The sequence below is a fragment of the Haplochromis burtoni genome, unplaced genomic scaffold (genome assembly GCF_018398535.1).
Source record: "Haplochromis burtoni strain Fernald_Lab_line unplaced genomic scaffold, NCSU_Asbu1 Contig_652, whole genome shotgun sequence".
Lineage (NCBI taxonomy): Eukaryota > Metazoa > Chordata > Actinopteri > Cichliformes > Cichlidae > Haplochromis > Haplochromis burtoni.
In genome coordinates this window covers 217-23,451 of record NW_024583013.1, presented here as the reverse complement: position 1 = coordinate 23,451, position 23,235 = coordinate 217, and the positions used below count along the sequence as shown (strand labels likewise).

At 42.0% G+C, this 23,235-nt stretch overlaps 1 protein-coding gene across 5 annotated transcripts in view; it reads left to right on the top strand.

Annotated features, from left to right (window-relative positions):
* LOC102297706 (DM1 protein kinase) overlaps positions 1-22,915 on the top strand; it is a 92,433-nt gene extending 69,518 nt beyond the window's left edge. For 2 of the 5 annotated variants that reach the window (XM_005950810.3, XM_005950809.3), the window contains 10 exons: positions 269-362; positions 1,497-1,694; positions 3,504-3,752; positions 3,986-4,065; positions 5,444-5,540; positions 5,671-5,819; positions 8,003-8,100; positions 11,702-11,763; positions 11,955-12,029; positions 13,849-14,810. In XM_005950810.3, coding sequence (XP_005950872.1) covers positions 269-362; positions 1,497-1,694; positions 3,504-3,752; positions 3,986-4,065; positions 5,444-5,540; positions 5,671-5,819; positions 8,003-8,100; positions 11,702-11,763; positions 11,955-12,029; positions 13,849-14,127 — 1,381 coding nt within the window. In that variant the 3' untranslated portion in view covers positions 14,128-14,810. Of the gene's footprint in view, positions 1-268; positions 363-1,496; positions 1,695-3,503; positions 3,753-3,985; positions 4,066-5,443; positions 5,541-5,670; positions 5,820-8,002; positions 8,105-11,701; positions 11,788-11,954; positions 12,030-13,848; positions 14,811-20,785 lie in introns of those variants that run through there. The other 3 variants (XM_042215061.1, XR_006053156.1, XM_042215062.1) reach the window with 3 other exon arrangements.
* Positions 22,916-23,235: the final 320 nt, after the last annotated feature.

Below are 23,235 nucleotides of genomic sequence, written 5' to 3'. Positions count from 1 at the left end.
CTTAGAGTAAAATTAACTCTACTTTTGCAAGAAGACTATTAACACCAAAACATTTAACACTTTTGAATTTGCTGTGTACAGAGTTTGCAGAGAAACATTATCTAAAATATATGTATCAGAGATATGAGGTTCAAATATTAATATTAGCTCTCTACTAAAACTGACTAACATAAACAAACTATAATCATTTGATCATAATGACTTTTTTTGTTAATGAAATCTGACATTTAGAGGTTAAATAGCCCTATTTACCTGTTTTCTTACACAGAGACATCAAACCTGACAACATCCTGTTGACAGCTGATGGGCATATTAGACTGGGAGACTTTGGTTCCTGTCTGAGGCTACTTGATGATGGGATGGTGAGAGTTCATTGTGTGCAAGTAACAACGGACAGACAGACAGACATTAGTTTTCACAAAAAAAGATGTGCATAAAAAGCAATACTGTCTCCTAAAAGTAGTGCTCTCATACATTCTCAGTTACATTCTTAAACTAACTCATAGCAACAGTCTAGTTTTACAGTAAAGATTACAATATGTCATGGAATACCTGGAGAGAGGAAGGTCTGCACATCCCTTGACCTGGACAGGGTTGGACTGGGACAAAAAAATCGGCCCGGGCATTTTGACTAGAGACCAGCCCACCAGGTATTATAGGAAAAGCCATGAAGCCTTTGAATGAACACAAATGGTGTTGTGACAGTGATGCACACTGTCTTGTTGGTATATATGTATGTTTTCTATACATTTTACATTATGACCACTCTGGCTGTAAGAGTCAGATAATTATTTATTAAAAGCTAGACATTTTAAATGAGAATAAGAAAGAAAAGTATTTCTTTGTGCCCCCCAATCCCTGTTAATGCCCTACCTGCCCCCCCTGGAAAAACTTTGCTAGACCCAGCAAACATCAGCTGATACTAGAAAGTAATATTAAATCAATTCTAACAACAGCTTATCGAGCTTAAATCTGCTGCTGTTGTTTAGCGCGACATCTGCTGGTTTTCTCTTTCTGGTGCAAAGTGGGCGATAAACAAACAAGAGAGAAAAGCCAATCAGCGGATCATTGATCAGTTTCACGATTGAAGTAGCAACAGGAGAGGGAGGGAGAGAGAATGAGAGAAGAAGAGGCAGCTGCGCAGCGTAAAGACACTTAATAACTCCAGCTTTGAGTCTTTTTTTCATTCTAGCTGAAGTACGGGACAAATTGTGTTCCTTTTCAACTCAATACCATTTTCTTCTATTTGTCTGTGACAAGACTGCTTTCAGAGGGAGGGCGCATTTGACCTCCTCGGCTGTAATTAAAAAAACAAAAACAAACAACAACAACAAAAACTCACAGTTTACTTGTCATGGAGCTTCCTTTTGTTCATTTTTAAGACAGGACTAAAAACACGCAGTGATGATTTTGCTACATTCTAGTATTTCCTTGAAGCAGGTCATGGCTTTTAGTTATTTCTATTTTTTTTAAAATCTATCTTCTTTTCTTTGCAGGTGCACTCGTCTTTAGCAGTCGGGACCCCAGACTATTTGTCTCCAGAGATCTTAAGAGCAGTTGAGGGAGGTGGAGGTTATGGTCCTGAGTGTGACTGGTGGGCTCTGGGCATTTGTGCTTATGAGATGTTGCTGGGGACCACACCTTTCTATGCAGAGTCCATCTCTGAAACATATGCCAAGATCATTCACTTTCAGGTACATACAAGTAGCTTTAATGTCATATAAATGCCAAAATGAAAATTTGGAGTATAATAAAATTTCTGCACACATTTTAATAGCGATGGCAGATTTCCATTCACTTCTGTTGCAAGTATTTTTAATGATCCGTCTGTGTGCTGGTAAAACAAAAAAATAACAAAATGCAATTTTGGCACATAATTCAACAATTATAATGGACCAAATGGGCCTTTATCACTTTATCCAAACCAAAAAGGTTTTTAAAGAAGACAGTATCTGAGTGTAATTCTCCGGACTGAAACAAAAATTGTAACTAAATATTTCCAAATGTTTAAATCTGTTTTTATTCATTTGTTTATACAACCTAGTGTGTATAGCATAATGGCACCAGTTTAATATCTATGATGCAGTGTAAACAGAAATAAGCACTGCTAGTCTGGATTGTCTGTTTGTTTCAGTTTTGTTTTTCATAAGTCAGTGGAGAAACTTAAAGTACATTTTTTCAAGGGTTATAGTACCATGATGTATAGGTGGTTTAAAAACCTTTGGTTGACTTATCAAGTTCATAATAACCTTCATGTGATTTCTGATAAAGGAATGAGGTCATAGTTGTTCTAAGCTTCATAAACACAATTATTATTTTGTTTCATGTTAAATGTATATTAACTGGCCATTACATAATAGTTTCTATTCAAACTGACCACCTTAGTCTATTCATGCAATGCTTTTTCTGCCAAGCAAAGGCAATTTGAAGTTTTCAATTCAATTCAATTTTATTTATATAGCGCTTCATAGATACAGAGAAAAACCCAACAATCATATGACCCCCTATGAGCAAGCACTTTGGCGACAGTGGGAAGGAAAAACTCCCTTTTAACAGGAAGAAACCTCCGGCAGAACCAGGCTCAGGGAGGGGCGGCCATCTGCTGCGACCGGTTGGGGGTGAGAGAAGGAAGACAGGATAAAAGACATGCTGTGGAAGAGAGACAGAGATTAATAACAGAAATTATTCAATGCAGAGAGGTCTGTTAATACATAGTGAGTGAGAAAGGTGACTGGAAAGGAAAAACTCAATGCATCATGGGAATCCCCGGCAGCCTACGTCTATTGCAGCATAACTAAGGGAGGATGCAGGGTCACCTGGTCCAGCCCTAACTATATGCTTGTTTACTGACAGTTTGACAGAGGGACTGGATAAGTGTGGAATTGAGCACAATTGGGCTTTAAATTAAATCTTAAACACAATCTACAAAAGTTAAATGAATATGGATACTTTCTGAAGTAACTGTATATAAATATAATAACAAGTGTATAGCTATAGGTTCTGTATACTTTTATATTTGTGTAAAAGTTTGTCATAAGATGGAAGACGAGAAGTGAGGACCCAAATGCAGACCTGGGGAGGCAAACTGGGTTTAACTTATGGCAAGCAGTTTATTGAATAGCTGCTGAAATCCAAAAAGTCCAAGAGAAGAAACGTCCCCTCTTGGAAACGCCAGCAATAGTCCTCTGGCATGACGCCCAAGCGGTCTACTACTGCCCAGTGGACATCCACTAACCTGCTCCTGGCTGCTGTGGGCAGGCTAAGATCCTCTGCCTGGGCTCCCCTGACACCACACCCTGAACCCAGTGCAGCTGAGCCACAAACCACACTCTGCCACATAAACAAACCAAGAATTTATGGAATGCTCAGAAAAACAAGGCCAGGATCATAATTTTTAACAGCATAGTTTTTAACAGCATCAAAAGCACTCAAAATAATGTTGCTAGAAAAAACAACAAAGTTAACAACTTTCTTCAATTGTTACCTTTTTTGATAACCCTTAGGAGTATTTTGAGTTTCCTTCTTCTGGCCCTGAGATTTCAAAGGAGGCTCGTTCCTTCATCAATGAACTGATCTGTGACAGGGAAGTCCGTCTTGGAAGGAAAGGCTCCAGTGAATTTAGGAATCATCAGTTTTTCAGTGGACTGGACTGGAGTTCCCTGCATAAAGTCCCTGCACCTTTCCTGCCTGAAGTCTCTAATCCAACTGACACATCAAACTTTGACATCCTCGACGACTGTCTTAGTGAAATGGTAACTTAAAAGAATTTTCATTTAGTATTTGTGTGTGCCATACACTGGCATAAGTCTCATATAAACATATTTGGTTAACTTTCATAGCCAGCATATAACATTAATAAATAAACCAACCTAATCCTATAAAGCTGCCGGTGTGGTCAACATGGGAAATGTGTGTAGCTTCTGACAAAATAAGAGCAGTTGGTGGTTGTTTGCATGAAAAATTTGAAATCTGTTATGTTTTGCAGGAGACACTATCTGATGTAATGGACAGAGCTCCAACAGGAGTACACTTGGCTTTTGTTGGATACTCTTACACTGCTACCAGGTGAACTCAAGTTTAACTTATGTACTTCAGCTAACTTACCATAACTACCTTTCACATCAAACTTCTTCCACTTATCTGGGGCTGGGTCGCAGGGGCAGCAGCCTAAGCAGAGAAGCCCAGACCTCCCTCTCCCCAACCACCTCCTCTACGGAAAAACCAAGGAGTTCCCAGGCCAGTCGAGAGATGTAATCTCTCCAGTGTGTCCTGGGTCTGCCCCCGGCCTCCTCCCAGAAGACCTCACCAAGGAGGCAGTTTAATCAAATGCCCAAACCACCTGAACTGGCTCCTTTCCATGTGAAGTTGTAGCTCCTCTACTCTGAGCCCCTCCCAGTTGGCTGAACTCCTCGCCCTATCTCTAAAGGAGAGCGTTTAAGCGAAGCTCTCTATTTACCAGTTGATTTATGTCCTTACCCTTATCCCCTCAGGCTTCCTAAGTTCTAAAGCCAAAGGTTTGAATGAGCTATTAAAACCACAGTAGGGGTCTGTCCCCTTTGGATGTGGTGGTTGACCCACTATTAATCGTGTTAATCAAGGTGTGAAAAACAACGCAGAGCTAATGCACCAGGTGTTTCTGGGAAAAAAGCAACAACAACAACAACAAAAAACAAAAACAAGAAAAAGAAACCGTGAGACCGTGTCCAATCCAAACATGTGACCTGTTGAGGTCACCTGTAGCAAGGTGTGAGTGGGGATAAAAGACTTCATTATAGGCAGTTGACAGCTGGTGTCATAAGCCACCAACAATTGTTGAACTAAGCCACCACCTTAGTTCAACAATTGTTGAAGTATTTTACTCTTTAGGTGTCATTCACAAATACATCATACCTACCAGTGGCTGTAGCTCAGGTAGTAGAGTGGGTCACCTACCTCTTAGGTACTATCCTTAAGAGGTAGCAAAGTGGTTTACTTTACACTTCCTCCATGTAAAGTTTGGCTACAATGGGTGAGACTGGGGAACCCATGGCACATGGCATTGGTTCTGTTGCGAAAGGAACTGTCTTGCTGTTGTTGTTTTTTGACAGTCTCCACTGCCTTGAATGTAAGTATACAAGTGAAAAGTGAGACCATATCACAGGACACTATGTTTTCTTTTAAAGTCAGTGTAAGTTTGCAGACCTTGTTGGTGAAGACCGTGAAGTTTTTGGTGTGATAGGGTGTGTTCCCCATAAGCAGAACTAAGATGGTGGCAAGTCTGGCAGGATTCTAGGTGGGTGAGTTTATATTGCCAAGTTTGGCTCTGAAAGGGCGCCTTCTTTGGGGATCTTCAGAAGTCCCTAGGTCCCTATATACAGGGTGAAGTATCCCCATGGTAAAGTTGTTGTAGGGAATAAATTACTTTTCTTATAATATACTTCTTTATTTTGTCTATATTTTATAGTCAGACAGGTGCTGTTGACCGCAGTCAAGATATCATGATGCAGATAAACCACACCCAGCTTAGGGAATGTGAGAATCTGTATGGACTCGAAAAACTGGTAAGTCGATCTCACTCTAGAAACTGCATACACCTCAGAGCTTCCATTTAAAGACACCTATGATCATGTAATTATCATAGTGGACTTTCCTTTTTATCCCACTGATGATCTGCATGTGCTTTAAATTCAGAGTCAGCTATGGAAAGTTACAGACAATCTACCAGACAATCTGCCTCCACTGTTTGAGCTTCCACTTACTTTAGACCAAGATGCTGCTGCATCCACCCACACCACCACAGTGGAGGAGGCGATATCAGGACTTGATGAAGACTTGCAGAGGTATCAGCTAATATAATCTCATCTGCAGTCCATCTACATAATCTGAATATAATTCCTATCTCTTCTCAATTTACAGTAGGCTTTATTTATTACACTTCATTGGATGTTAAATCTTAAGTTTTTTCAGAAAAATTTAATATGGAAATGGTTTGGTTTGGTCCTTGAAGGAAATATTTCAATATGAAAAAGCTGCAGTGTATTTTGCATTTCCTTTTTGAGGTCAAAAGGCCATTAACATCATGGACATCTGGCTAATTGTTATCAATGCATGTTAATTTATGTGCTGAGATATTACATACGGATAATGGTGACTATGAAATGTGGTAACAAAATCAATCCAGCACTATTTACCACCACTGGACTTCTGAAATCTGTTCTGAAATACATATTGACTGTGACATTTAACACCTGACCACTTGTATTAGAGCATTAGTATTAGACATTTATTCCTTCATTAGGCCATAAATAACTTCCATGAACTGTAAAGCAGATCAAGTAGGTTTACTTGAACTCTAAGTTGATCAGCCCTGGGATTGGCAAGTTTTCCAGTTCCAGAAGACTTGATCAGGAAAGAATCATGCAGGTTGAAACAAGAATCTCAGCAATTGAAGATAATGTAAATAAGCTCCCAACTAAGGTAAAGAAAAAAACAAAACAACCAAAAAACAAAACTGGAAGACAAGATAAAAAAAAAAGACATTCAGAAGAAAAAAAAAAAAAATTGTAGTGCGCTATATTGCGAAATTCTTATTGTTTTCTCAGTTATACTGTTAATGATAAAGCAAGCAAGTAAAATTTTATTTGTATATCACCTTTCAAGACAAAGATCACAAAATGCTTCACAAGAAAATACCATACATTAAAAAAAAAACTTTATTAAATGCAAGTATAAAAGGATTAGTTTTGAGTTATTTTTTGAAAGAGACAACTTAGTCCAAAGATCTGAAGCTCAGGGGAAGAGAGGTCACTGTGTCTATAGTTTTCAGCCTCGTATGGTGTTTGCTGTTTGTCATTGACAAACTCCAGTGCGAGCTGGAGGCCACCACCTGATGAACCCAACAGAACCACCTTTTATCTATAAAAACTAGGCTCAGAATTGGTGACAAAGGGCAGCCCTGGCAGAGTCCAACACCCACAGGAATGAGCCTGACTTACTGCCTGCAATACAAACCAAGCTCTCGCTACAGGGACTGAATAACAACTGGCCACACACCCAATACCCGCAAAGCACTCCCCGCAGGATATTCAAAGGGATTGGTATAATGTCCACAAAACACATGTAGGGGCGACCGTGACTCAGGGGGTTGAGAAGCGCATCTGTAACCGGAAGGTCGCCGGTTCGATCCCTGGGCTCTCTGTCCTGGTCGTTGTGTCCTTGGGCAAGACACTTTACCCTACTGCCTACTGGTGTTGGCCAGAGGGGCCGATGGCGCGATATGGCAGCCTCGCTTCTGTCAGTCTGCCCCAGGGCAGCTGTGGCTACAACTGTAGCTGCCTCCACCAGTGTGTGAATGTGAGAGTGAATGAATAGTGGCATTGTAAAGCGCTTTGGGTGCCTTGAAAAGCGCTATATAAATCCAATCCATTATTATTTAATGGAACCCATGATAATAGCAAGTGCCAAAGTGCTGGTCCAGACTCTGCTTCCATAGGTTCTCAGTTAGCAAGGTCATGGTTTTCTAAGGAGCTTGGAAAGAAAGCAACTAGACATTTCACCTCTCATCCGAGAAGCTTCTTCAGTTCTAAAATCAAATGGTGGAGCATCCCAGGTATTTAATCCCCAGTCGGCGTTATCCTTTAAGAGGGTCATATTAATCATGTGACTCACCACATGAGCCAAGGTGTGATAAAAGCCGTGGGTCATTGTCAGCAGAGGCTTTGGGTGAAACCATTGTGAGAGCTTGCCTCACCCTAATATGTACCCATTGAGGTCACCTGACGCAAGATGTAAGTGGGGATTGACGCGCCAGGGAAGGGATCTCAAAACTGAATTGTAGGTAGCATTGTCAAGTACAGACAGGTTTTAAAGGTTCGTTAAATAGTATGAGGTATTTTTTTTACAATGCTAAAATTTAGGGTTTTGACTGCAGATCAACTTCGAAACCCTAACTATGACGTAACTGCAACATATTAAAATTCATTTTTAGAATAAGACACTGAACAGAGTTTACTTTATCCTACAGACCATTTCATGAAGCAGAGATGCGATATTGTGAGCTGGAGAAAGAAATGGATAGATTAAGGGAAGAAATGCAGGAATGGAGAATCTCCAAGAAGACAGGCAAGTGAGCAACCTTCACCACACCATCATCTTCATATCATCAACATCAGTCCGTACAGTCTACCTCTGTTTAAGTACAGTCAATATCATTCTGACATGGTGAAGATCTTTGTCGACTTTTATCAGTCAACCAATATTTATGTGACCATTTATGAAAGCAGGGAAATAGACAGAAGTCTAGTCCACGTTAAGATAAAGATGTATTTTAAATTTAGTCCAGTTAATCCAGGTATTTTAGTAAGACACATGGAAATATATACAGTATCTCACAAAAGTGAGTACACCCCTCACATTTTTGTAAATATTTTGTTATATGTTCTCATGGGACAACATTAAAGATATGACACTTTGATACAATTTAAAGTAGTCAGTGTACAGCTTGTATAACAGTGTAAATTTGCTGTCCCCTCTAAATAACATAACAGAGAGCCATTAATATCTAAACCACTGGCAACAAAAGTGAGTACACCCCTAAGTGAAAATGTCTAAACTGTGCCCAAAGTGTCTATATCTTGTGTGGCCACCATTATTTTCCAACACTGCCTTAACCCTGTGGCCATGGAGCTCACCAGAGCTTCACAGGGTGCCACTCCTCTTCCACTCCTCCATGATGACATCATGGAGCTGGTGGATGTTAGAGACCTTTTGCTCCTTCACCTTCCATTTGAGGATCACCCACAGATGCTCAATGGGGTTTAAGTCTGGAGACACGCTTGCCCAGTCACGTACCTTTACCCTGAGTTTATTTATCAAGGCACTGGTCTTTCTGGAGGTGTGTTTGGATTGTTATCATGTTGGAATACTGTCCTGTGGCCCGGTGTCTGAAGGGAGGGGTTCATGCTCTGCTTCAGTATGTCACAGTACATGGTGGCATGTACTGTGTATTAATGGCATGGTTACCTCCATTAATTGTAGCTCCCCAGTGCCAGCAGCACTCATGCAGCCCCAAACAATGACATCCCACCACCACGCTCGACTGTAGACAAGACACACTTGTCTTTGTACTCCTCACCTGGTTGCTGCCACACATCCTTGACACCATCTGAGATAAGTTTATCTTGATCTCATCAGACCACAGGTGATCCATGTCCTTAGTCTGCTTGTCTTCAGAAAACTGTTTGTGGGCTTTCTTGTGCATTATCCTTAGAAGAGGCGTCCTCCTGGGATGACAGGCATGTGATGTGCGGCGTATGGTCTGAGCTGACCCTCCACGCCTTCAACCTCTGCAGCAATGCTGGCAGCAATCATACATCTATTTTTAAAAGATAACCTCTGGATATAAGGCTGAGCATGTGCACTCAGTTTCTTTGGCCGACCATGGCGAGGTTTGTTCTGAGTGGAACCTCTCCTGTTTAACTGCTGTATGGTCTTGGCCACCGTGCTCCAGTTCAGTTTCAGGGTGTTGGTAATCTTCTTATAGCCTAGGCCATCTTTGTATAGAGTATCAGTCCTTTTTTCAGATCCTCAGAGAATTCTTTGCCATGATGTGCCATGTTAAACTTCCAGTATGACCAGTATGAGAGAGTGTGAGAGCAACAACACCAAATTCAACACACCTGTTCATCATTCAAACCTGAGACCTTGTAAAACTAACGAGTCACATGACACCAGGAAGGAAAAATGGCTAATTGGGCACAATTTGGACATTTTCACTTAGGGGTGTACTCACTTTTGTTGCCAGCGGTTTAGACATTAATGGTGCACTGAGTTATTTAGGGGGACAGCAAATTTACACTGTTATAGAATCTGCACACTGAGTATTTTACATTGTATCAAAGTGCCAAATCTTCAATGTTGTCCCATGAAAAGACATAACAAAATATTTACAAAAATGTACTTACCGTATTTCCCGGACTACAAAGCGCACCTAAATATTAGCCGCACAAGCTAAAATCAGGGGAAAATCCTGTTTTGTACATACATTAGCCGCACCTGACCAAAAGCCGCAGGTGTTTCAATGTTGACTTATCATATGTAAGAGAATATGCACAAAGGGAATTGTCAGGAAAGAGATGGCTGTTTGGAGACATCACTTTTATTAATATTTTGAAAAACAAGTTATGGGTACATATTTGCACATGTAGTACATAACAGTAGCCTACAGCACACCAGAAAAATAGATTCGGACTACCTTTTAGGCTCAGGTGCAGTGACACAGCTTTAACAAGAAGAAAAGTCAGTCATTCACCACCATCTTTCTCTTCTTCCTGCGCACTAAAACCACCAAAGTCCTCTTCTCCAGTGTCGGATACAAACAGGCTCAGGATGGCTTCGTCATCCACTCTTCTTCTCTCCTTCGTTGTCACTTTCAAAACCAAAGAAATCCTCATTGTCAGTGTCAGAGTCGAACACCCTCAGAAGGGCCGTGGCGGTGTCCTCCTCTCCATCATGCAGCAGTCCAGCCCTTCAAAATCCATTGGTGATCGTGGATGTTTTCACACTTTTCCACGCTGTCAGAATCCACCGGTGGAGTTGGGCATAACTTGCTTTTTGGGCATAACTTGCAAGTTTATCGCCGCTCATCATCCACGACTCCCGCTGAACGCGTACCGCTACTTTGAAGTTTGTTTTTCGCGCTACTTCGTACGGCACTACGTTGCCTGGCGGACGGACATGTGACTAACATACCACTCTTGAACCCCGATCCTTCCGCCAGGCAACGTAGTGCCGTACAACAGCGGAACACACAAAACAAATTGTCTTACGATATGACAAAAATCACGGACAATCCATAGAAAAGCCGCACCTGACTAAAAGCCGCAGGGTTCAAAGCTTGCGCAAAAAGTAGCGGCTTATAGCCCGACATTTACGGTACTTTTGTGAGATACTGTATAACTCACTGTATTGTCCTGAAAAACATATGTGGGCTTGAATGAGTTCCAGACGACACTGATCCACTATGAATAAACAAAGTGCTGTACAATCCCGGCCATGTCTCTTTATATTGGAGGCCTCAGTCAGAACATGGTGATAAAAAGCCATTCTAAAGATACCGCTCGTATGCAGAAAATTGGATCTTAATACAGTGTCATGAGGTTTTTAAAGATCAGTGATACTGCTGGACTGATGGATAAATGTGGTGCAAAAGCATGTACACATAAAGCAGGGGTGTCAAACTCCAGGCCTCAAGGGCTGGTGTCCTGCAGGCTTTATATCTCACCCTGGGTCAACACACCTGAATCACATGATTAGTTCATTACCAGGCCTCTGGAGAACTTAAAACATGTTGAGGAGGTCTTTTAGCCATTTAAATCAGCTGTGTTGGATTAGGACACATCTAAAACCTGCAGGACACCGGCCCTCGAGGCCTGGAGTTCGACACCTGTGACATAAAGCATGTGCCTTGCTTCATTTGGGGCTATTAAAAAAGTGAGTAGTCAATTTGACTTCACAGCTTTCACCCACCTGCTTTCTTCCTCTATTTACACACATTGTTTTTCTTTCTGTTCATCTCATATACGTACTGTTTTTTAATCGGTTCTCTCTCTTCTTTGTGTTACTACAAATGTGGATGGCAAACAGTGCACACAAACAGCCAAATGCCTGCAACAGTGCACACACATCATAAACACTGACATTCCTCTCTCTCATCCAATGACAGAGTTGAGTAGCTGCCCATCATCTCTTGCTCTGCCTGCCCACTGTGTGGAAGCAACAAGGGATGTAAGCCTATCTTTAATCCACTTTCATATTGTCTTTCTCTGCCTGACATGAGAAACAAAGCACTTTTTAAAAACAAGCATGTATCTGTTTGATTCTCCAATGTATTTGATAAACTATTACAGTGGTTGTCACAGTTAGCTTACCCATAGTCTCTGTGTACATTCACTATTGAAAACTTGCATTTGTTACAGAGAAGGAAAGCACCTCCAGCCTGCCATTACCCACTGGTGATTCCTCTCCACCGCCACCTGCTCCTGTTCCACAGGGTACAGATATAATGCTATAGAAATATTGTATCAGTTACAGTTAGTGTTCTACATTAGAATGTCTGAGTAAAAAGAGTAAAAAAAAGATCGGGAACATCAATCAAATGAATCTGTGTCTCCCATTTAACTTCCACATTGGTTGAGTAGAATAGATTTTTCCTCAACAAATATGTAATTTGCAAGTCTCCTTAAAATAACTCTGGGAAAGACTCTATGTCCTTGTTTGGCCTAACATTATTTTTCAGGTTTATATTATGGGATGTTCAACAATATGTCAAAGCTTCAACACGTCTTCAGTGAAATGTTTTTATTTGATACTTCATTTCATATACAAGACACCGTACAAAACATAAAAAAATATTGTTTTGCTTTGTTCTGGGGGGCTCATATCTTTTTGGGTCTTGGGTTGATTTTGAATGTACTATTTATTTATACTGAAAATAACATCACCTCTGCTCTCAAACAGTTTCAGAACTTGGTGTAGTGGATTACAAAAAATCATTTGAGATTTTGCAAGTCAGTATATAGTTTCTACAGATTTGTCAGCAATGTCACTGTCATTAAAATTGTTTATATATTGAATTCATTTATATAGCGTAAAACCACAACAACAATTGCCTCAAGGCACTTTTTATTGTAAGGTAAAGATTCTACAATAATATAGACAAAACAGAGAAAATCTCAACAATCATATGACCCCCTATAAGCAAGTGCTTTGGGAACAGTGGAAAGAAAACCTCCCTTTCAACAGGAAGAAGACTCAGGGAGGGGCGACCATCTGCCCTGACCAGTTAGTTAGGTGGGAGGGGCGACCATCTGCCCTGACCAGTTAGTTAGGTGTGAGGGGAGGAAGACAGAACAAAGACATACTGTAGAGGAGAGCCAGAGATTAATAATAACCAATGATTAAATGCAGAGTGGTGTATAAACACATAGTGAGTGAAGAAGAAACACTCTTCTTCATGCATCATGGGAACCCCCTAGCAGCCTTGACCTAATACAGTGTTAATCCAGCCGCAACGATTTGCTTTGTGTGCATTGTCAAAAAGGAAAATTTTAAGCCTAATCAAAAAAGTAGAGTGGGGGTCTGTCTCCCAAATCCAGACTCAGAGCTGGTTCCACAGAGGGGCCTGCAAGCTGAAGGCCCTACCTCCCATTGTTTCTTTTTTTTTTTAACCTGTCCTGTCCAGCAGTTGTGGCAAGCAGAATTATGTTCTGAATACTTTGTTGTGCTAACCATATTTGCTTTCCCAAGGGAAGCACCAATTAGAGGTCATCCAGGTCTTTGTAGTCTAATGTTTTTGTTTTATTGGTTTACTTTATTTTACTATTCATATGACTGTCTTGCAGATGTTGTTATGCAGGAACGAAGAACATAAGGGCAAATCAGCGAAAGTGACAGTATTACTCTTGCTTATCTTACGGGGGGGGGGGGGGGGGGGGGGGGGGGGGGGGGGGGGGGGGGGGGGGGGGGGGGGGGGGGGGGGGGGGGGGGGGGGGGGGGGGGGGGGTGGGGGGGGGGGGGGGGGGGGGGGGGGGGGGGGGGGGGGGGGGGGGGGGGGGGGGGGGGGGGGGGGGGGGGGGGGGGGGGGGGGGGGGGGGATGAAGTGAATAGATTCTGTAACAAAGCACACACAAACGATACACACCACAAAAACACAAACAAACAAATATGCAATTTTCCTCTGTGTGTGTGTGTGTGTGTGAGAGAGAGAGAGAGAGAGAGAGACAGGCAATGTGAGTGCTTGTGTATAAGTGTTTGTCATTGAACGTACTTGAAAATTGAGGATGAGTGGCTGCAATAATGCCATGCCCCTAGAGCCAGAAGCAGACAGGGAAAGACCCAGGAGATCCTGACTGTTCACGGCACCTAAGAGACCTGGCCACACAGCCCGATGACAACCATGCATCCACCCCAGCCAAGAGAAGAGGGAGGTCCCGGAACAAGCTCCAACAGCTCGGATGGGGGTGTCAGACCAGAGGCACTGGACAGTCAACCCTGCTGGAGGCCGGCCACCCCAACACGAGCCTCAGATGGAGCCACAGTCCCCGAGATGTTCGAGAACCACCCAAAACCCAGCTGTGCTCCACCATATGATAAAGAGGCTCTCAAGCTACCCCAGACCACATCTCCAAGGGAGCCAACCAACCACGCCAAAACGCCCAGTCAGCTACCCCGGAGTCACCAAGCGCTCAAATCCCGAGGAAGTGGGTAGGTCTGTGACAACCAATGAGGAGCAGCAGGAAGGGAATCCCCCACCCCTAATAACAATGTCCCTGAGGATCAAGGCCCATTCCTAGCCACATGCACACACAGACCCACACACAGAAACTGCACAGACACACATATCCATCCACATCCATCCCACCACATTATACTTTTAATTACTCTTGTGGGTTTACTTTTGGGTTGAGTACAATAACCTCAGTTTGACCTGAAGAAGCAGAAAATTAGAGGTCATCCAGGTCTTTATGTCTTTAAGACATTTAGATTAAGACAGGCAGTTTAACAAATTGATGTGTGGTATCTGGCTTTTTGGATAGATAAAGCTGCATAGCAGTGAAAATGTACTCTGTGCTTTCTAATGATACTGCACAAGGGAAGCAAGCTGTAATAAATTATTATATATTGAACAGTATTGAATGCTGTACTGAGGTATAGCAGGACAGCACAGAGAGGAGTCCACTGTCAGAGGCCATAAGAAGATCATTTTTAACCTTCACTAAAGCTGTTTCTGTGCTGTGATGAGCTCTGAAACCTGACTGAAACTCTTTTTTTTAAAACAAAAATCCTGTCCTGTCTAGAAGCTTTTGCAATCAGAATTATGATCTGAAGGCACTGTTGTGCCAAACACATTTTCCTTAAATGATCTATATCTATATCTTTTATAGTATGACAAATCCTAAGGCAGGACAGGCAGGAGAAAAAAAAGGAAGGAGGTCAAACTAAGGATACAGTACAAATAGAAATGCACACTGGATCACCAACTGGAAAAAACATATAGCACCTGGAACACAAAAATATGAAAATGCACAGATGTCTTGTGGTTTGTGAGAAAGAGACTGTGAATGTCTGTGTCTCTGTCATGAAATGTACTTGAAAATAAGGGTGGGAAGCTGCAATAACAGCCCCCAGGAGTCAGAGGCAGACAGAGGTAGATCCAGGAGATCCATTCCATCCGCAGCCCCCAAGAGTACCTAAGACCAGAGGCCACACATCTCTGCAACACCTGCACGTCCATCCCAACAGGAGGGAGGCCCCAGATGGAGTGCCTACAACCAAAGGGCAAGAGTCACAGAGGACCAGAGGCCACCCTGGTATAAGCCGTGGCCCCAGGTTCTCAAAAAGTCCGAGCTACCCTGGACCACCAAGGGAGCTGGCCAACGACCATGCAACCATTTTTTTTCTCCAACTGTTCAAATTTTATTTGTGAAGAAATTCATGATGGCATTACTAGTTAAGATTAATGGAAAGTTTGGCTCAACAGAGCTCTGACTTTTTGTCAGCCTGGCTACAGTGCTGAAGACAAACCAAGGGTTGTTCTTGTTTCCTTCAGTGGTGAATTGTAATGTGTTGTATTTTTCCAGGCTAAATTATGATCTTCTAAATTAGATGCCATTTTCTCTCCAGCTTCCAAATTATCCGCTTCAATGTGTGCGTCTGAGAGTTATACCAGAGAGTCAAGGACTTCTGATTGGAAGTGGTCTTTTTCAGAGTTGTACATAGTAAAGATGTAAAATTATTAACAAGATAATCAACCTCTGTGGGAGTAGAGTTCAGGTAGCTGCTCTGCACTGGCACATGGTAACAGGACTGATTCCTACTCTCCCAGAGCACTTTATTCCTCATTCACACAATCACATTCTTCTATGCTTAAGTCCGTTTTATCTACCAATTACACTCATTCATACTCCAATGGATGCATGGGAGAACAACTTAGTGTTAGTATCTTGCCCAAGGATATTCAGGCATGCATAGTGGTACAGCCAGGGTTTAAACCACCAACCTTGCATCAGTATATGACCTGCTTTACCTCCTGAGCTACAGCCACATGGCGTTAAAGATGATAACATTGGATGAATTATTATTTTTCTTTAAACGTAGTTACAGCACTTTCAGAAAGACATCTACTGTGATACAATCTATTCCCCACTGCGGCATAAACCATTATTGTAAATGTAAGTAATATTGAGAAATGATCTGACAAAAACATTTTGAATCAACTGAACGCTTTTCACGGAGTTTTTAGGACATGCTGCTAATAACTAATTACAGTAGTCCAGTCTAGAAGTAATAAATCTATGAATTTGTTTTTTTCTCAGCGAACGTTGCCCATTGAGGAAAAACGATTAGAAAAAGAACAGGTTGGCGATATACAGAGGTCTTCTGTTTAGGACTATGCTTCATCCTCACGTCACCCAGCCATCCTGTTTTCCCAGGAGCTCGGGACAATCCGCTGGAGGAGCGCTAACAGTGCCTATGCTAGCTTTGGGCACACCAACAGGGGACTAGCTAGCTATGGGTTTTTCAAGGGTGTGGAGTTGGGCCTTCAGTGATTCTGGCCTCCATATGAAACAGACTACATTTATTACAAGTATCATTACTGCTATAGGATGCACAGAAGTAACAAAAACATCTGAAACCCTGCGCAAGAATGGGCATGAGGGATAGGTGAAAAGTAGGGGTGCAACGATATTCGTATCGATATTGAACCGTTCGATACAGTGCTTTCGGTTCGGTACGCATATGTATCGAACAATACAACATTTGTAATTTATTTTATCAACTTTCCTTCCGACGATGCTGTCTGTGTTGAGCGCTCAGTGAATCTGCGTTCGACTACTCCGCCTAGGCTGCACTGTCGAGCGCAGATCCACTGAGCGCTCAACACAGACAGCATAGTCAGAAGGAAGAGCGCAGGGCAAGCTAGCAAGACACATGGACCTCCCCCACCCTCATTCAGATCTGGCGTTTGGAATTATTTTGGTTTTCATGTGACGTATGACCCTGAAGGTAAGCGAGTCATGGACTAAAGTAAAACAGTATGTTGGATGTGCCATGCAATGCTCAATTACATGGGTGGGAACTAGTGTGTTAGCGCAGTTAGCTCGTTAACGTGTTGGCCGTCTAGCCCCATGCACGGGCGATCGGCGGTAGCTCGTTAACGGAGATTTGCCGTGTTGTGGCGTTAAGGTCATTTCAACGAGATTAACCTGAAAGCACTAGTGGGAACACAACGAATATGACTGCACATTTACGCCGACATCATCCTAGTGCAAAGACAAAAACAACAAGCATGCTACTAACTTTAGCCGAGTCATTTAGACAGCTGTTAGCACATGATTCTCCTTATGCTGCTGAGAATATAGCCCAGAAGAAGCGGATAGTATAGCTTTTATTTTGGAAAGAGACATTTCTCTGTAATAAACTCTCTTTTCCAAAGATGAGTGATTCCTCAATCAGATACAGGGCTTGCAATATCGCTAGCCCGACGTCCCGGAGCTAGCGATTTTTTCAGTCGGGCTACCAAAATCTATCTCTTCCCTGCCCGTCGGGCTATTGTACGAAAAATATATGTCAATGCTTTTGCATTCTTTCAGAAATGTAGCTGGGTAATTATGTCATTGGCATCGGTGAGCCACTGTCAATATGTGACATATTGAAATCGCGTTTGAATTTGCGCTTGTTTTTTTGCTTTCGTGTGAACTGTGTATAGAGAGCGACAGCACTGATCTGTGAGTGATGATAATTTGTGCACCAATTCCTCTGACATCGTCTTATTAATCGTTAGCTTACTATGCAAACATGACAAGTGAAATCTCCCGCAGCAAGCTTAAACATGTGAGAGGTTGATCGTGCAGAGAATCGCTGAGCTTATGTGAGTGCGTGTGTAAAAGCAGCAGGATATATATTTCAGTTCTGCTGAGCCAAATAAGACAGGTCAGGGTGAAGAAGTGACAGCCAAAGAAAAGCTTACCACAAAACGGAAAAGTTATGACAAATCAGAAAAGAAAGTGCAGTTTATTGCCAAGATGTTGAGCAGGTTTACAACATTAGGAAATTGCTGCGGTGCTTCAGTGCAAACATACTGTCATAAATTAAAATAGACAATAGAATTAAAAGTGCTAAGTAGATATAGATATATACATGAGTGCAGGTGGTGATCAGTGCCAAACATGGAATGATGCAGTGAACACAGCGTAGGGTCATGTGTTAGTGGTGGGAACAGTCATACGGTTATTGTTCATGTGTCCAACAGCAGAGGGGAAGAAACTGTTCTTATGGCGAGAGGTTCTGGTGCGAATGGACCGGAGCCTCCTGCCTGAGGGGAGCAGGTCAAACAGACTGTGTCCAGGGTGAGAAGGGTCAGCTGAGATCCGAGCTGCACGCCGCAGTGTCCTGGAGAGATGGGAGTCTGCAGCCAATCACCTTCTCAGCAGAGCGCACAACACGCTGCAGTCTCTGTTTGTCCCTGATAGTGGCTCCAGCGTACCACACAGTGATGGAGGAGGTGAGGATGGACTCGATGATTGCAGTGTAGAACTGCATCATCGTCCGTGTTGGCAGGTTGAATTTCTTCAGCTGCCTCAGGAAGTACATCCTCTGCTGGGCTTTTTTAATGACGGAAGGTGATGGTGGGCTCCCACTTCAGGTCCTGGGTGATGGTGGTACCCAGGAAGCGGAATGAGTCCACAGAGGTGATGGGGGTGTCAGTCAGGATGATGGGGGGGAGTGGAGCTGTGTGCTTCCTGAAGTCCACAATAATCTCCACTGTCTTCTGGGCATTCAGCACCAGGTTGTTGTGGCTGCACCAGGACACCAGACGTTCAACCTCCCTCCTGTAGGCAGACTCATCCCCGTCCGAGATGAGCCCAATAACGGTGGTGTCATCTGCAAACTTGATTAGCTTGACAGACTGGTGGGTGGAGGTGCAGCAGTTGGTGTACAGGGAGAAGAGCAGAGGAGAAAGAACACAGCCCTGAGGGGAGCCGGTGCTGATGGTCCGGGAGTCCGAGACATTCTTTCCCAGCCTCACATGCTGCTTCCTGTCGCCAAAGAAAAGCTTACCACAAAACGGAGAAGTTATGACAAATCAGACTATAAGGCAAAAAGAAAGTGCAGCTTTATGGTTTCATGGACAAAATAATTTCTGTGGCTGCGATATGACGAGCTAAATAACCAGGGCTGCACATAAGTGGTCCGCAGGTGCGCATTCGCTGTCAAAATAAAAAACACGCACAAGGGTTAGGGTTAAATTTAAAAACTGTACTTTTGAGTTAAAATATATATTTATAATTTTAATAAATGACAAATTAAAAAGGCATGAACATTTTTTTTGTATCGAAAAAATATCGAACTGTGACACCAAAGTATCGAACCGAACCAAACCGTGAATTTTGTGTATCGTTGCACCCCTAGTGAAAAGGTCATGGTGCTAGCGAGTCGGTTACAAGCTAAACTAAGCTAGTGAGTCCATAAAGACCCAGTGTGAATTCAATAAAGGGACTAGATGTTACAATCCCTGATATTATTGTGTGGATATATACTTAGTGTGAATATAATTAGTGGGCGGTGCAAGACAAAGTGTGCTTTGAAAAAGTTATGTGATGATTACACTATGAAATAAGACGCGTTTTTAATTAAACGTTCATGAAACGTGTTTGTAAATGCTCCTACTTTGTAAAAGAATGCATTTTATTTCACTATACTTACTAGGATGTATAATGATAAATATGAGTTCACTGCAAGGTTTACTGGATTTCTATTAAAATTATGGGAGGCTGTGGCTCATGAGGTAGACTGGTTTGTCCAGTTGTGTTGATGTTTTAATCCGGTCTCCTTGTCAAATATCCTTGGGTTAGATATTGAATCCTAAATTGACACTGATCAGTGTGACACACACACTGAAAATCTGCTTGGTTACCTGCTGAAAAAAACAACAACCAAACAACAGCACAACAGAGAAACCACAGCAACACCAGGTACTTAGAAAGTATAACAACTTTTATAACTGCTGACATGTATTCAAACACTTTTGGTCCTATTGAACTTACCAAGTCAGTTTCAATAATTACTTCATCCAAAGCATCAATGTCTATTAGACCACACTCCTACAAGGTCATTCAAAGACTTTCATCATCAAATGTGGAATAGAAACATCAACTGTGATTCATTTGTAGAGGAATGGCTTGTTTGAATGAATTCATCCAGGATTTAGATTTGTATCATAGCACATTATCAGTGAATGTTACGATCTTCTTATGACAGGGTTTAATCTCTGTGTTGAACCTCAGAGCAGTATTTCATAATGTTCATGATAACATTGTATTACAGACATAATAATATACCACTAGTAAAAAGGGGATTATTCATTTATTTAAATGTTATTTATTGATATATTCAAGCTTGTGTGGGTAAACATGCTTCCCTTAGACAACATACATTTATCTATGAAGCCAGATGACACAAATCAGTTAGTTTCAAGTTTCACTTAAAGTCTTTTTTTTAAACTGATTTTTTCTCTGATTTCTCTGTAATATGTTATATGTATTGCAGGTTCTTTACCTTGCAATATAAAAAGGCACCGACTGACCGTTATGCTGTTGGTGCTGTATAAATAGAATTGGGGCAATTTGGGGTTTAGTCTTCCCCAAGAATACTTTACCTCTAATGGCCAAATTAAACATGATGTACAATTCAGTTTAATGAATGATTAAAGAAAATATTTTTGTAATGTTCTTTCTTTGTCCTACAGATTCGTCTGCCACAAGTAAAGAGTGAATCATACCTTCTGGTGTGTGCAGAAGGGGGGAAGCTCCAAATATGGAGGAGACACTTATCCTAAGCTCTCTGAAGATGTCACCACTAGAACAGGAGAAAAGAACTGAGCCTCTGTTTTTTGCTCACTCCTTGCCTGAGACCCTCACAGCTTTCCAAACTTCCACCTGAAAAGAAAAAGCAGGTTAAACACTGTTAATATCAACTGTTGTGAATGTGTTACAGAAGATATGAAGAGAAAAGCAGTTGCTGGAAGCTAATGAGGAAGAAATGATGAAGACATCTTCTGACCTGCCCTGCCTGCTTACCAGCCTGAAAGTCATAGAAGAAATTTATTGATTTCAGAACACACTGAATTTACTTTGTTGTGTGAACACTGAAAGGGAAACGAGTCGGATAAATTGCTCCCTAACACACTACCTTTACGCATTTCAAACCATATTGCTACAATTTTTTTGTATTATGTATCAACACAGTTTGTATTTGTGTTCCATAACAATGGTTTGCTGTGTGACCTTAGAACTGAAATTGTTGACCACAATATCGGTTTATGGCAGATAATCCATCCCACCTCACAGGTGTGGCATGTCAAGGTGCTGATTAGACAGCATGAATATTGCACAGGTGTGTCTGAGACTGCCCACAATAAAAGGCCACTCTGAAATATGCCGTACATGTGTAGCACAATGACACACATGTCGCAAAACCAGTCAGGATCCGGTTCAGCTCATGGAAACAAAAGTGTTGTGTTTATATTTGTGTTCAGTGTAACAAATACTGAGACGTGTAATAATGTCGTGTGTTGTTCATCTGAGGACGCTGCAAAGAACCAGATTATTTTTATTATCCTGTTTGTCTGTTATGTGAACCTTTAGAGGATGTACCTTATAATGACTGAGTGTGTTTATCGCACTATGTTAAATGTAACTGTGAGCGACACGAGGCTTACTGCTCATGGTTACCTCATCAGTGGTGAAGTCAGCCAGCTTGATGCAAGAAACAGGAAGAAGAAAAGGATGAAAGAGCAACACACAGATGAAAAACAAAAACAGACTTTCTAACCGACAGAGCTGAAATCTGAACATGTCACCAGCTGCAGGAGGCAACGCTCTGAACCACGTCGTTCCTCCTCCAGATGGAGCTTTCACTGCCTATAGTCTCTTGACATACAATGGTTGGATTCTCCTATGATACTGTATCAGCTGAGCCTCAAATTCTTATGATCTCGAGCTTCTTCAGTCTCAGTGAATCCTTAGTTGGCTCAGATGCATCATCTGGTGTTTGAGTGTAACAAGGTGGTTGTAACACAAAAGGAGTTTAAACAGGTGAGTGTGGTTTGTAGTGTAAACTAAAGCAGCGTGTCCAACCAACCACATCTCCATCGCTCCACAGCTGCTGAGGGAGCTACAACCCTCATTCAGCCTTTCACAGACATACGGCAATGAACTGTATGAACAATAAACTTTATTCATACACACAAATCCCTTTAAGGTTGTGTCAGCGAGGGCAAACGTGCCACATCAAATACATGGAGCTACAAGCTGTGGTGACCCACTGTCAGTAAGGGAGCTTTATTGCACACACACACAGCATCACAACAACAGTTACCTCAAGCTGCTTCTATGTTATAAGGCAAAGACCCTGCAGTTACACAGGGAAACATTAGGTGACCGTCTGTGAGCGACAGTGGGAACCAAAGCCTCTAACAAACATCCATCGATAGATGAGGGGCAGACGGGCTGAATGCAGAGAGGTCTACTAACACATGTTGAGTGAAGAAGAAACACCCAGTGCATTATGGGGAACTTAGACCTATAACTTAGACCGTTGCGCCTTAGCATATGCTACTTCCAGGGCATAGCGCTTAGTTTCCGGTGTGATATTCGCTCCTTGTTCACGGTCGGGTTTTTCAACCAAATGGACGAATCAAGTGGCGATTTACATTTCTCGAGATGTCAAATGTATCTGTAGATGATGTTGATCGACTTGTCGATATTTTTTTCCCCCGCGCCTCAGAGAGAGACAGGATTCAAATTTTATACTTCTCAGTATTTGTATACAGCGCTCCCTCGTTTATCGCGGGAGTTACATTCTAAAAATAAAATGCGATTGGTGAAATCTGAAGTAGCCAACTTTATTTTTCACCGTTATTATCAATGTTTTAAGGCTGTAAAACCCGTCACTACACACTTTATACACTCAGACCGACATGAACATTTTCACACGTTTCTCTCCTGTTTAAGCTCTCAAAGTTCAAACCTTCGTAGACAAATAAGTCCAGTATTACAGAAACCAAAGATCAAACCGTGTTTTCAGGTCCAGCACATGAGAACAGAGCAGCTGAGAGAGAATTCAACATCAATGAATCATTAATGAATCAATGAATCAGCGATTCTGTACTGTACAGGAGAGACGGCACGGAGGAGA